The sequence below is a fragment of the Caloenas nicobarica genome, chromosome 8 (assembly GCF_036013445.1).
Source record: "Caloenas nicobarica isolate bCalNic1 chromosome 8, bCalNic1.hap1, whole genome shotgun sequence".
Taxonomy (NCBI): Eukaryota; Metazoa; Chordata; class Aves; order Columbiformes; family Columbidae; genus Caloenas; species Caloenas nicobarica.
In genome coordinates, this window is record NC_088252.1 from 24606775 (window position 1) to 24621399 (window position 14625).

The 14625-nt window shown below is 39.2% G+C and overlaps 1 protein-coding gene across 1 annotated transcript; it reads right to left on the reverse strand.

Moving 5' to 3' along the window:
• Positions 1 to 3140: 3140 nt before the first annotated feature.
• Positions 3141 to 12294, reverse strand: LOC135991252 (cytochrome P450 2J2-like). The gene is made up of 9 exons (XM_065639666.1): positions 12124 to 12294; positions 10545 to 10707; positions 10067 to 10216; positions 9215 to 9375; positions 6819 to 6995; positions 6165 to 6306; positions 4540 to 4727; positions 3852 to 3993; positions 3141 to 3319 (listed from the first exon to the last, which is right to left on the reverse strand). Exons 1-9 carry the CDS (start codon positions 12292 to 12294, stop codon positions 3141 to 3143), a joined length of 1473 nt encoding a protein of 490 aa, XP_065495738.1.
• Between the last annotated feature and the right edge of the window lie 2331 nt (positions 12295 to 14625).

Consider the following 14625-nt stretch of genomic DNA (forward strand, 5'->3'; position numbering starts at 1 on the left):
AAGAAGACTTGTACATCAACTTGCTTCTTTTGAGGGCTCTATCTTCGAGACAGAAAGTGTTTCACAAGATTTATGGCTCTGGGATAGGAAACTCACTTATCCAGAAAGAACAGCCTGGTGTTTGCCAGCCCCCAGGTAAATCAGCCTCCAACTACTGCGCTTCACTACTGCTAAAGCATAACTGATTAATGTGTTTTTAACCAAGAAAGGGCAGTAACTATGTTTCTACAAAAGCTTTGTTTGTTTACAAAAAAAGCTGATGTTTCAAGGCACCCATTTCTAGTTTTGCTCTCTACTTCAACAGGAAAAAAATTTTCTCTTTAGAAAGAAATGCTGATGAATTGTTTTACCTGCCCTGTATCCAGAATAAATTTACTTAAAATGTACAAGTCGATCAGATTTTTTTCAGTTGGAATCAATGTATTACCCTCCCTTGCCTTTTAGATATTCAAAGATTTTTTCATCTAAATTATTTTTCTCAACAGTGAAAGTCATTTTTGTCCAGTGACGTTTCCCATGGGGAAGTGAAGAAGCGAAGGGCCGGGGTCTCACCTGTGCTAGGGCTGCAGCCTTGCAGAAGAATCTCTATTTCTTTCTTTAGCCTTGCAGCCTTGAGTTTTCACATTATCAGCTATTTCTTAGAAATCCAGGTATTCAAATACCACTGGTCCCTTCAGCCCCTTGTCAGATTCACCCACATCCTTTGCCATAGTTCTAACACCAGCCTGAAGCTCTTCCTTCCTTATTTCTTTGGCATCATTTCTGCCAACAAGTTCCTCTGATATGGGGAACCATGTCTCTTACACCAGCCACTTCAGGAGGGTTTAAAATCTTTTCCCTGGTGGTGTTTTCCTGAGGAAGATTTCCTGTCTTTTCTAAAATTTGGCCCTCTGCTTCCATCTGTGATGTTTCATGATATTTGTATGGCAGGTAACAAAGATTCAGTTTAAATTCCAATGTCCATCTTAGATCTCCAGTTTCTCCAGGGCTATCTTTGTTTCCATCAGATTTTCAAGTGTGAAACTCTGAAACATTTGGGTCCACTGAATTTTTTCCAGATACCTCTCTAGGATGGCACGGTTCCTTGGACCATGTGTATTAAACACAATAACTCATCCCCAGTGATGATTTTTAAGTAGTACACTTCTTCAAGCCTTTCAGCAGAATCCAGACATCACAGCACGCAGCCAAACCCCTCCCGACACAACCAGTTTCCTAAATGATGAAGTAACAGCTGCAGGGACTCAATCTAACACCAGGGACATGGAAGGTCCTGGGAGCATGGGTTGAGATTCAGAAAACCAAGAAACAAGGATTGAGCGATTTTTGTTTCATGTGCAGAAATGATGATACTTGGTGCCAATTACATTCTCCAGAACTAAACACATTTTCACAACAAAATGAATGCAGTTGTTGAGGGTATTAGCATGGCCCTACCAGAGAGAGGAAGGGAGAAATTAGCACTTACCCTCTTGGTCTTTTTTTCTTAAGCTTTCCAACAATCACTCCTTTTTCAAAATGGTATTTTCTTACTGCTGTTAGGGACAATAAAGACTCAAGCTGCTTTCTTCAACGATTACCTTATTCCCCTGCATCTTCTGCTTGTGGAGGTGAAGTGGCTGCAATCCATCCTGTCATTACCAGCTTTTTATATTAATGCATACAAAGCAATGCTGTTAGGGAACACAACTATGGCTACTCCGTTGTACATCACTCACTTTGTATATTCTTTCATTATGATTATGATTATGATTATGATCATTGTGTATCTTTTCCCTTTTGCTGCTCCATTAAACTGTTCTTATCCCAACCCACAAGTTTTGCATGGGAGGGGTGAGTGACACATGGTTTTAGTTGCCAGTGGGACTAAACCACGACAATCTGGTATGCAGATTACTGATTTCACACATCTCTGCTTGTTATAGACTGGGTGATACCTACTTTGAAAAACAAGGTAGGTAGAGATACCTGGAACAAATACAGCTGATAATGACTTCAGTCCCATAGCACTATCAGCTAATCAGTGTATAAAAATAATCCTTCCTGTGCTGGCATACAGTATCCCCTTTGTATGTCAGACAAGAAGAACATACTCCTAATGCTAGTAAAAACTAGTAAAATGTTAAATATCCACTTTTGCCAAGTCCTTAAGCACCATACTCATAAAAGGCTTCAATAATTCTTCCATAGTGCTAAATCTTCTGTTGGCCATGATATACTAATTTGTGCTGACTGATGTGAAGTCAGTTAACTGTGATAAAGGATCCATTAAAGATCTGAAAGAATAAAAGAAGCTGAATAAATTATTGGAGGATCTAGAGCAAAAACCACCAGAAGACTACCTGTCATGACAAAGACATGTTCTCCCGTTGCTTGCCAACCAGTGGACTCATAAAAATAACAATTTATCAACACTTTGTTTCTGCCCCCTGTTGTTATTTGTCTTCCAGTCCTTGCCCTTGCCTGTGTTGTGGAAACCTCTTCACACGTGGCTGATGAACCCGCTCCCCTGTTTTCACCTGAAGGGCTGAATTACTGCCTGTTGCAGTGGGTGAAACCCTGAACTGTCTTGCCAGGTGCAAATGATAGAGTTGTATGCAACAAGCTCGCACAAAACCAAACCTGATCAGGCTGTAGGAATGTTATCTCAGTTCATATTATCTGCCTCTCTAGAAAGATTCCTCCAAGAGCTTCTTCTCACTCCTCAACCCACTAATATCCTGCGACAGACTGAAAGATCTCTAAGCCTATCTCCACAAATGCAGCTGTGGCTTATGAGAAATAATGCACGGATCTTTAATCACAAGACTTCTAATTTATAGACTGCCTCAGGTTCTTTTTTTGTAATTCCTTTTCATAATTAGCAATAAATAAGGGCAAATCCTACTTCTTCCCTTAATGTCTTTATTTGTTATGCATCAGGAGAAATTAATCAAGATTCTCCAAACAGAAAACAAGAACGAAAGATTAACGCTTTGTAGGCACGACCCTCAGGATGCGACTGTCTGAAAAGCATCTTTCAGGGCAGTGATTAACAAAATGAAGAGGAAAGCAAAAATCTGAAGGCATACAAAAACGGCTTCACATGCAGAAACAACCTTGCAGAGTAAGTCTTCCCTGAATCTGCGGGGCACCTTCTCCTACCGCGGAATGGCACAGAGCTGGTAGGGAGGTGGCTTCATTGTGCTCCCAAAAACAAACTTCGTATTGACTTCTTTCACTCCTTCTGGCAGGGTGAGCGTGAATGCCCGTAACAGGGTGGAAAAGACAATAAAGATCTCCATCCTTGCCAACAGCTCCCCCATGCACACACGGTGCCCTGTGAAAAGAGAAAAGGCAATTGGCCAAAAAGGATTTCTGTCAAACCTCCCTTTCTAGCCTGCTTGGGGTTTTCGTTTGTTTGCTTGTTTTCTGCAGACTTTGGCCTTTTATCTTCACTGACTTTTTCATTTAATGATTCAGAACTAAAAGGCTGTTTGTATTTCCACCAAAAGTTTTAATCTATATTTACAGCAGGCAGCAAGGCATCACAGAGATGATCACCAGGATTGCATAGTTTACATTTACTGCCTTCCGAGTGCTATACATTTTGCTGCTACTACTTTGAAAACTGGATCTCTCTTCCAAGAGAAAAACTGGATCTGTCTTCCAAGATAAACTTTTCTATGTGTCTTTCCTTGTCTTCTAATCTTTTCCACATTCAATTGGATTTCTCTCTTCCTGGAGAACTTTAAAACAGTGGAACATGTTTACACACCTATTTGCAGATTCCTTCCAAGTTATGCTGGGGAATGAATGGATCTTAAGTTGTTATCACACCGAGTAAATAAATTGCTGTTCAGTGCACATACCTATGGAAAATGGTAAGAATGCTTCCCTGTTTACAAAGCTTCCATCTTTATCCAGAAAGTGGCCTGGGTTGAACTGATCTGGTGTCTCCCATTTTCCAGGATCAGACAGAACAGAGTCAATATTTGCTAAAATTATGGTGTTCTGAAAAAAAGGAGCAGTGGCTTCAGTTCTGTCTTATTGTTCATATTCATCAGACAAGCAAATAATGACAAAGGAACAAAGAATATAAAGACCTTAGTTAAAGTCTCTGTTTTTCAAAAATGAGATCAAGCTTTATAACATTTCATAAGAAGTTTAAACTTTTGAGAATGTTGCGACTTCCTTTCCTTTATTACTTGCTGCCAAGAAGTTCAATAAACTAAATGGTTCGGATTTTATAATATTTGTATTCTTAAAATGTGTTGCTTTTATTTTTCCTATAGGCACTAAGCATTTTTATTACTTATTCAGCTTTTGAGTTACAGAATATCACGAATATCAGTTTAATTTTTCCCATTGTTACTCGATAATTTCTGGAATGTTAGAGTTGATTTGAACGTATCCAGAAAAAAAGGGATGAAAATGAAAGTGTTTTGGGAATCACTAGCTGAGGTGGCTTCAGTATTTAAAAAGTTACAGTAAATCAGTTTTAAAAAGCATTACAAGTGAACCAGACATCAAATATTCAAATACACAGCATATTTGTACCTTTGGAACAGGAAATCCCAGCAACTCCGTGTCCTTCACACTCTGTCTGGGAAGCGCAATCAAGACTATATTGCTGTACCGCTGGATCTCATGAATTACAGCGTTTGTATAGGGCAACTTTTTTCTGTCCTCATAGCAAATTAAACGGGAACAACCCAGAACAGCATCCAGCTCCTTCTGGACTTTCTCTAAAGAGGAATATTCAGCTTTAAATACACAAGAAACCATCTATAAACTCTCCACTCATATTTTTCCCTATTGCTTTTTACAGTAAGAATAACATCCAAAAATGTGAAAAAGATATTTTATAAAATCAGTATGCCTTCAAATTCACTTACAGATGACTTGAATAAAATTTGACACTGAAGTTGTTTAGAGGTTGCATACCCAAGTAATACTTGAAAAATAATGGCAGCTGACAAAGTCATTCTATAAGAATATTTAGATCCCTGTTACATTTACTGCTCTGAGGTAATTTATGAAAAGACTTTTATTAATATTTATTTTTAGAGGCAGGGAATCAACTGGAATATGAAATATTCGTTGTGTATTGGGAGACCGCTTTAGTAACTGACCAAGGATTTTTCTTCACTCAGAACCACACAGATTTTGCTTGTCATCTACAGATGGTCTAATTGCTATTCTGTAATTACCTGCCTTGGGAAGCACACAAATTAATTTTTCTCAAGGACTTTTTTTTTTTTACTTACAATCTGAGCTGAAATGGTAATTTCTGATTAATTTCTGAGCCAAAATGGTCTGATTAATACTACAGCCTTTATCATTGCAATTAGGTTGACCCTGTGCATCAGGAAACTTACAACCACTTCAACATATCCTGAGAGGGTGAAAGATCGTGCCGAGAAAATTCAAATTTTAGGTGTTTTGAAGAGCTTTTTGGTAACAACAACGGAAGATCCTTTCTCCTTACCATTTCCACGGTTTTCTTCTTGCCAGCCTCCTGCTGTGCCTGCTACCCAGCTTAAATTCTCAAATATGAGGCCTTTGAAGTGATTTGTATACCTTTTAATCCTTTCTACCTTGTACACTCTGACTCTTCTTTTTCACCTTTGTTCCTCTACCAACCTATATCTTTCTTCTGTGAATATCATTATTAAAAGCATACAGTTTCAAGGTACCCCACTCATTTTTTGAGTATCTATTTATATGTAGATATCTAAGTTTGAATTTTTAAGCTTCATGAAATAACCACATGTATTAGCAACCTCCCACTGCATTGAAATTATTTCAGCTCCAAAGAAGCCAGAGGCACATCAAAGAATAGCAGCTGTGGGTTGAAAATGATGACCTGAAGACTCCACCTTGTCCGCAGTGAATGTCTGACCATTATTGTCAGTGGAGGGGCAACAGTGTAGTTTATCTCATCCAAGAACAGACTCCTCCACCTGATGAGATTAATCGCACCCTGCATTCTGTACGGATCACTTAAAAACAAAACCTAAAATGACCAGCCCGTGTGTTAGAAAGATAAAGCAAGAAACAGATCAATGCAGTTCAGCTGATTCACACCCTACTTTTTAGTTCTTCTAGTATTCTTTGAACAAGCTCTACTACTATTCGAACGTGTAATTTCTAAAAATTTGCAGAACTGCTTGGGTGCTTACCTTGAATATCAGGATAAACCACCATATAGAGCAGTGCCCAACGTAAAGTGGCGGCTGTAGTTTCTGTACCTGCCATAAACAGGTCAAAAATAGTCTGGATCAAGTTCTCTTCATCATAAGTAGCATCAGGATCTCCTTTAGTCTGCGGATGTGAATTGGAAAGATCAAGTTAAGGCACACGAAAACAAGTAAGCCACCTTGCATCACAGGAATATTTACAGATACTACCCAAAATGAAAAAAAAAGAGAGGGAGGGAGGGTTAGAAGATAAAACATTCTGAATAATATGAAGACATTTTCTAGTACATTTGTCAATTTATCAATTTTTTTCTGCAGCCATAACCAAGTTACTAATTGTATATTCTTTCTACACCTGCTGCATCCCATCAGAACACTCATTTCTAGTTGTACCTTAAAGCTATGCAGATCTGTTATTATTGTGGTATAGATAATTTACCTGTAAATCTGCTTACATTATTACTTCATCTTCCCCCAACATCTTTTAGTATCAGTTTTTTAAAATTCTTCTACCTATAAGCTTTTCTATGGAGAAATCATACACCTCTAAATTTATGTTAGACATCATTATAATCAAAGGAGCACTTAAAATCTCTTTTTGCAAGTGGAGCGTAAGAAGAGTTCAGAGATACTCACTTTATCTATCTCATTCAAATAGTAATCAATAAAATCTTGATTTTCATCTGGTTTTCCTTTTTCTTTGTGGCTTTTGAGTTCCTTTGCTAATAGAGCGTTCACAAAATTGATGCTGGACATAGCCTGTTTAAATGGTGCCAGGAAATGGCTTGCAAGCCAGGGAAACATTTCATATACCTGTAAAAGAGATATTTTAGATATGTGGTATTAATGACATTAGCAAAATAAACTTGAATCCTAATACAGGCTTTTAGGCAGTGGAAAAAGCAAATGAAAGACTCTGATGACTGCACCTTCACCTTTACATTGAAGGGAAAGTGCTTATCCCATGACTCATTAACATCTGTCCTAATCCCATTTTTCCCTGGAGCAGAATTTCTTAGTTTTATGCTACATTTTTGCCTTGAGGTGTACAAAGAACAAACGAAGTTCCTCTGTACCTCAGTTCTTTGCTAGGCTGAACTTCAGTAGCAAGGACTTCCGTATAAAACATGCCCCTGTTCTCAGTTTATCCAACATATGTATAATTTCTCTCTCGTCACTAAAAAGAACAGATCCAGGCTGACTGCCTTGACACATGTTAACTGAAAATAGAAAGATTCAAATCCAGGTTTGATTTCTAATTGTAGGATACTGAATGCATGGGGATTTTACTCAGGTACGCCTTCTCATAGATAAGACGCAAACGTCATCCGTGTGGTCTGTAAAACAACTTGATGAAGTAGAAATATTGACCCACGTGGATTCTTTACTGTTTATTCATTTTTCTAAACCTATTCACATTATTGCACTTATCCCATTATAAGACCACACCTCGGCAGAAAAGAAACAAAATTCTTTTTACATTAATTCAATTCCTCTACCTCGTTTCCCTTTCTTTTTCCCCTTTTACAGACTGCATCATGCCCTTCCAGTTTACAGAATTACTGCAGTTTAAATTATCCATTAGGTCATAACTCTTGGGCTCACCTGTTTAAATGGCAGCTGCATTACAGAGATTTATCTTCCCACTAACCTGTTCTGACTCCTGGCTTGTACTGCTTTTTTGTCCTACTGCAGAATTTTGCTTAAATCTACCTGTCCGCTTACCAGGAAAACAGATTAGTACAGACCATCATTAAAGGATTGTACACTGCTGTGAAAGCACTGTGGAGAGCAGGACAGAATGAAATATTGGACTAGAATGTTTTTGTTAGCCATAGATACACTATTAAGAGTTGTTAAGAACAGCTTATATAAATACCTACTGAGAGAAGTTTGGAAATAGCTGATCCTGTGTTTACCCTGATTAGAAGATAACTTAGAATCATTCTACCTGTATCTTCTGGGAGAAAAAGTTATGAGTAATTTCGGGGTTTTTTGCTGTGGGGTTTTTGTCATATTTTTTGTGGGTTGGTTGGTTTTTTGTTTTGTTTTGTTTTGTTGCCAAAAGTATCAGATTAGTCCTCAAGTTCTCTAGGACCTTGATTACAGCAGTTTCCAATTAGTAAGAGACAGTGGAAATCATGCAAGATACAAATCTGGATGAGTTCCAGCAAGTTCTGCAGAAGCAGGCTGCTTTCGACACTGGTAAATTGGTACAGTATTGTGGTTCCCCTTTGTAAATGGTTAATAATAAAACTGGCCTGATTGAGGCAAATGGTTCTACTGGTTTTGCAGCTGCACTCACAGCTTCACACAGAAGCAAGACAGCAAATTCTTCTGTCCAGCGGACCAGATGTGAAGTTAGGAGCTGCTGTCTTGAATGGAGACAAATACCACCCAGCAGCTAACAGAGTGACTTCCAGCGTGTGTGACTTGAATTCTCACAAGGACATGCAGGAGTGGTACAGGTGTCACTGCCAAAAACTATTGGAAAAAGCTACCATTGAGCAATTTCATTACATGTTAACTTTGTGCACTACAATTGCTCAACTATGAAGTTAGCTAAGAGTAGTGAAGGAAGGAGTAAAGACTCATATTGCTCTTGACCTTGGTTGGTAGTCGTATGATTTGATACAATGAAGAAAGTCACTTTGTCAGACAGAATTTAAGATAAGCCTATTTCAGAGCTTTTCAGATATTTTAACCTGGATTTTCCTACTGAGTTGCCATCGTAGTTTCAAACACTGAAGTTGTACAGGTAGTGCGTTTACAAGCAAGTCCTTTGTACCTCTCCCAAATGCATAGCAGCCTCTGTATTTCTATCCCTGCCCACCAGCCAAGGGAAATTTCTGTGCTATGATGCATCATAGACAATTGAAATAAGTTTTGAACTAGGCATCTGGAAGTACTGATGTGTACTCCAGCAATTCCAGTTGCACTGTTGTAGCTATTTTTCTTATAAAAGTAACAAGCAAGTTGCCTTTTTCATTGTCTATATAAAGTAAACAAACAAACAAAAATCATTTCCTCACAAAAAAGGAGATGCTGTTCCCAAATGCTGTTATAGTATCAATGGATTCAATCAAGCGCTGAAAATTTTCATCGTCTTTAGAGAAGCGATGTCCAAAAATCACAGAACAAATCACATTTGAGACAGTATGAACGACAGGCATTGTGGGGTCCAGAGGTCCTCCTGTGAACACAGTGAACAGCATTCACTATTAACACTTACTGTTCCTGCTTTTCCCACTGATAGGAGAGCTGATAACACTTTATAAGCATTTCTGACATTAATTAGATTGTCGGATGACAAACTGCAAATTTATTGGTAAAATGCATGAGTAAAAGGTAACTTCAGACATCTAAAAAACACTGTAGGTTTAAAACAAAACAAAACAAGACAACAAACCAAAGACTGCTGGTGGGAATGCAATTAGTAGTCATAATAGTTATAAAAACACCCAGATTTCAAAGAATCTTGGCATCAGTAGATCTCATGTTTGGCAATAACCAGGATTCAAAGAACATCAGCTGAGACATTGTACGAATACGCAGCTGAACTGAAAAGAGAACCACCTTCTGTTCTTTGCTCCTACCCTTTAAAACCAGAATAACACAATAATTGAGCACAGCTATAGATTCACCTCATTATTCAGCAACACAGACAGAACAAACTGACTAAGTAGTAATGACACCAGCAGACAGGGACCATGGAGTCCCAGTTCTAAGCTTGTACTGTGGGGTTTCACGTGTAGCACTTCTGCAGGTAAATGTCTCATGCAGATCATACAATACGGACCTTTGAGCTTCAGCTCTGCATGTACAGTTTAAATCCGTTTTTGTAATAAAATCGCATAGACTGACCTGCACACTGAGTCACGTACCGTTTGTTTTCCGTAGGCGTTCCACCAGGTCACAGGCCTCCTCTTGGAGTCGATACTCCTGGTCTTTTTTCCCTACTCCCATTTTCCTCATTATTGCAAGTCCAAAACGCCTCTGTTGCTTCCAGAGATGACCATTAGAGAACATAACACCTAGGATCATAACGAACTAATGCTGTTAATGCTTTATAAATTCATGAATCGATACAGTTATTGTATTTTTTCAAATTTTTGCCGGTAGTCAGGCAGCATACCTCTTTTCCCTCCTTTCTTCTTCCAGTTTGGCCATCTATCTCCTGTATTGAAACTCTTACAATAGCTATATTCTGCCACTATTATTCTGACAGAAGAAATGTTTCATCAAAAACTCATGAAAATATTAACTTTTTTCCACTGTAACTTATGGACATCAAGACATCTAAATCACTTTCCAAAATCAGGGTTAAAGCACACACAAATAATTTGTGAAAATAATAATTACCATTTCCATGAGTCAAAACATGGAAGAAACGGCTTGTTGGCCTTCCAGCAACGTCTTCCGCGTGGACAGTCAGACCTTCCTTCACTGCCTGAAACCCTTGCAGGACAACTACAGGATGGTTTAAAACCCACAAGGTGAAGACATTACCATGAATTTTGGCCATCTGTAGAACAAAGCAGCATCAGAACAACATAGGTCAGAACGAGGATATTTAAGTCAAACAAGATGAACCAGATCTTCTCCCTTGGCGGATGCCCCAGGGATGATTGACCTGGAGTAGAGAGCAATATATATAGCTTGAAGTCAGGTTTCTAGCCAACATCTCATTTACTAAAGATAAAGATGTTCCTAAAATGTCAGGCAGCCAACAATGCCAATGTCTGTTATGTTATTTATCTCATGTCTTACAATTCAAACTCATTGCAGATGAATGTTTGTAAGAGGAAAACATTAGGCTCATGAGTTTTATGTGAACCATCTACAGATTCCCTTTTATGTACTAAGTGTAGAAAAAGCAGCTGAGGAGATGGGTAAAGCGGGAATCACCCTCTCCTTTCTAGCTCACCTAGAAAATTTTGCTCCCTGGGAACAAACAAGAGGGAACAGATATGGACATTGAGAAAAAAATTATACACACACGCTTCCATATTTGTGTCTAATGTCATTTTTGGAAGGACTAATTAATGGCTTTTGAAATCTTGGGATGAGCAATACTACTCTTCAGGACTGGGAGGTCAGAAATAGAAGAAAACACAACAGACATGCACTGGCCATAGTTTTCTGTTGTGGAGTCATAACTACTTTGCCTTCAGTATGCAACTCGGGAGAGGAGAATGGGTAGGACAGGGAAGAGTCAGGGAAAAGGAAGGATGAGAGCAAAAAGTGACAGTGACGTGCTATTATGCATTTATTTAAATGGTAAATATTTAATATGTATGTAGGGGGAATATAAAACACCATGATACAAATTCTAGAAGTGCTGTGCATTACAATTGGACTTAGAAAAGAGGTTCAATGTAGGCACATAATTAACTACTAGTTCGGCTACTTAAACACCCAATCTGGCTCAGCAAACTGAAGTCCCTTGTGAAAACCTGACCAAATTGTATAATAGGTCAGAAGAAAAATTTCCAAGATCTTTTGAAAAATCTGTTGAATAGATATATTAAAAAAAATCCTCCTTTCTATACTTGAAACACATAAGCACTCCATAGTTATATTTCATGTGATATTTAGAAACTGCCAGTGCAACAACAGTCAACACACAGACATGCAAAAGACTGCGCAGAATTAAAGAGTCTGCTTTAAAATGTGTCTTTTTCCTATGTGCAAGACAAGAATATATTATCAGTATTGTTTTGTTCATATGCATATGAAGTTTTAACGAACATATGTCATAGTAAGCTGGAAATTTTTCATACCAAGAAGCAGATACTTTAAATGGTCCCCATCTATTTTCACATTTACACAATTTAGAATAAATCCCTTCCTAGCATTCAAAATAAGACTATGTTAAACAGTCACATTTACTTTTCAATCAGCTTATGAGTCCATTAATTATTTACCTGAAAATACATACTTTTTTAAGGATGTCATGATGAATTTGGAAGTTCATCTGCAGCATATTTCCAAAGAAGGGGTATGGAGTTGGTCCAGGAGGAAATCGTCTTCTTATCCATTGCAGTTTCAGAAACTGCATAAACAGCAGAGACACCACAAAAAATAGCAGCACCACACTTACTGTTAACATTTCACTTCTGATTTACAAGGCTACGTTGTCTTGAAAAACTGCTCCACAGACCATAGATCCACTTTATCTTGCTTTGCTGGTACCTCCCTAAAAGAGAAAAAGGTGTTGAAGCTTCTGTGCCTCTCAGTCCTTCCCTCTTTATCACTTTACTTCCCCATCCCAGAGAATGAAGTGTTCTTATTTTTAAGCATATGTGACATCATTCCATAATATTGCAGTTACAAATCTGACCATCATCAGGTCTTCATGGTATACAAAATGCAGGTTAATTACATGCCTCCTTGTGCCATGACAGTCGATGTGACAAAAATCCCTGCCCACAGTATTGGTTTCATAAAAAGTCCCTTGCAAGAACAGAGAAATCATTTTAAAAAATATCCTGAGGGTTGGTTACACGCCCAAGGCCCATGGGATTACTCAAAATTCGGGCTCATCAGTAGCCACCACATGTATCAATCGCGTGCAGTGCTCCTTCACTCGCTTCATATTATTGGTCAATTCTGATGTTCTCTGCTGTTCCTTTCATTTTTCCTCATGGTTTAAATTGTAAGCTCTTTGGGAGATGGCCAGACCTTTTAATTTTGTACTTAGGGCACATAAAAAAAACAAACAAAAGACTCTAAGCTGTCATTGGGTAACAAGAGTTTGGTGTTTATAATGGCGTAAGACCTAAGTGTCCACACACTCTGTCCAGTTGTACAGATAAGTGAGGCTGCAAGGTCTTCATGGCCAAATAAAAAATGAAATTTCTTCACCGCCTCCAGCTGCCTCTCAGCTAATTCCCACCGTAGTGCCTGGAGCAACGGAGCAACGCCCTTTGGGAGCTGTGGATTGCTCTTCCTTTATTGAGGTACAGCCTGTGCCCCTGCAAAGGGCGTCATTTCGGACAACGCAGCTTTGGCACTTGCTCAGGAGCAGCACTGGCTTAGACCCAGCTCAACTGGCTTAGACAGAAGCGTGTGGCACTCTGGGAAGTCACCTAGATGGCTTAGCTGCTCGCACGCCAAACTTACAGAGCTGGCACAGCTAAAAATAAAAGTTGTGAGGCATTAAGCGAGATGGTTCACCCCAGAATTGGGGCAGAGACCTAACACTTATGCAGTCTTGCTGGCCAGTTATTGAACCGAGAGCTGGGATCAAACTGAAAAACTAAATTATCCACTTCAGAGACCACTTATGTGACTTTAGTTCCTTCAGTTGTGGCATTGCCCTTTTCTCTGTCTCAATCTTGTCCCATTTCAAATTTAGTATTTTCCAAAATCCTTGGGAGGAGGAAGAGTCACAGTTGTGACTGCGGCAGCTGTTCTGGGACAACACCCCAGACAAAACCACTCTGTCCTTCCAGGATAGCCTCTGTGAAGAAGACAACAATTTTTTGTAAAAATTTGCGAAAGGAATTTCGCCTCCATTGTTATTTTTTTTAAAGATACTATAAGTGAAAAAAAGTTTTAAAGCAATACAACCCTGGGTTGCTGTTCCTAAACCTCACCTCTTATTCAGTCTCTCATTTGTCCTATATTCACAGAGGTGCCCGAGAGTTGGGTGTCAACACAGCAGTTACGCAGTCACCTCATTTTACCACCTCATCTTTCTGTTAGTAGAAAAAAACGAATCCTAGTTTTGCAGCAGTGCACAACCCACCCTCTGCTTCCGACAGAGTCTGCATCAACACAAGGCAGCAGCACAGAGCTAGGTAGGGATTAAAGAGCAGGAAAGCTGCATCAGCCTCATCTGCTTGACCCACTAAGCTCACACATGTCTTCTGCCAAACCCAGACGAGCTGCAGCAGCAGCAAGCGCCAACTTCAAATCTATGGGAGTCACCACAACAGCAGCCATTGGAGCCCCAACCCAGAAGCCTGAGGAAAGAGCACTGAACCTTATGATACTGAGCTCCTTCACAAAGACGAATTGTTGGGTTTTTTTAACCAACAGCTTAAAACTAAAGAAAGAAAACTCTAACATGGTGGATAAACAACGCAATGAAAACTAATCCTTGAAGTATAATTGCAATAACAGTTGTGAAGTCTTTTCCTCAAGGAAGAAAACTGATAAAACAACAGAATGTTTGCTACATCCACTAGCAGCCCCTACTCCAACCTCAGTTTTTAAATCTTCTTGGGTAACAAGCCAGCCTCACAGTGTGAGAGGTTTCTGGCACTTGCTCTTCACTACCCCTGCTTGGGCACTGTCCCTACTTCTGCCAGGTGCATCTTGCACAGCTCTTCCCCGCGATATGCAGGCCCAACTCTGCCACTCTGCTCAGTGTCCCTCAGCCCAGCTGCTAGAAGGTTGTGTGCAGCTGCTCCTGTGCTCACAGAAAACTCTCAGG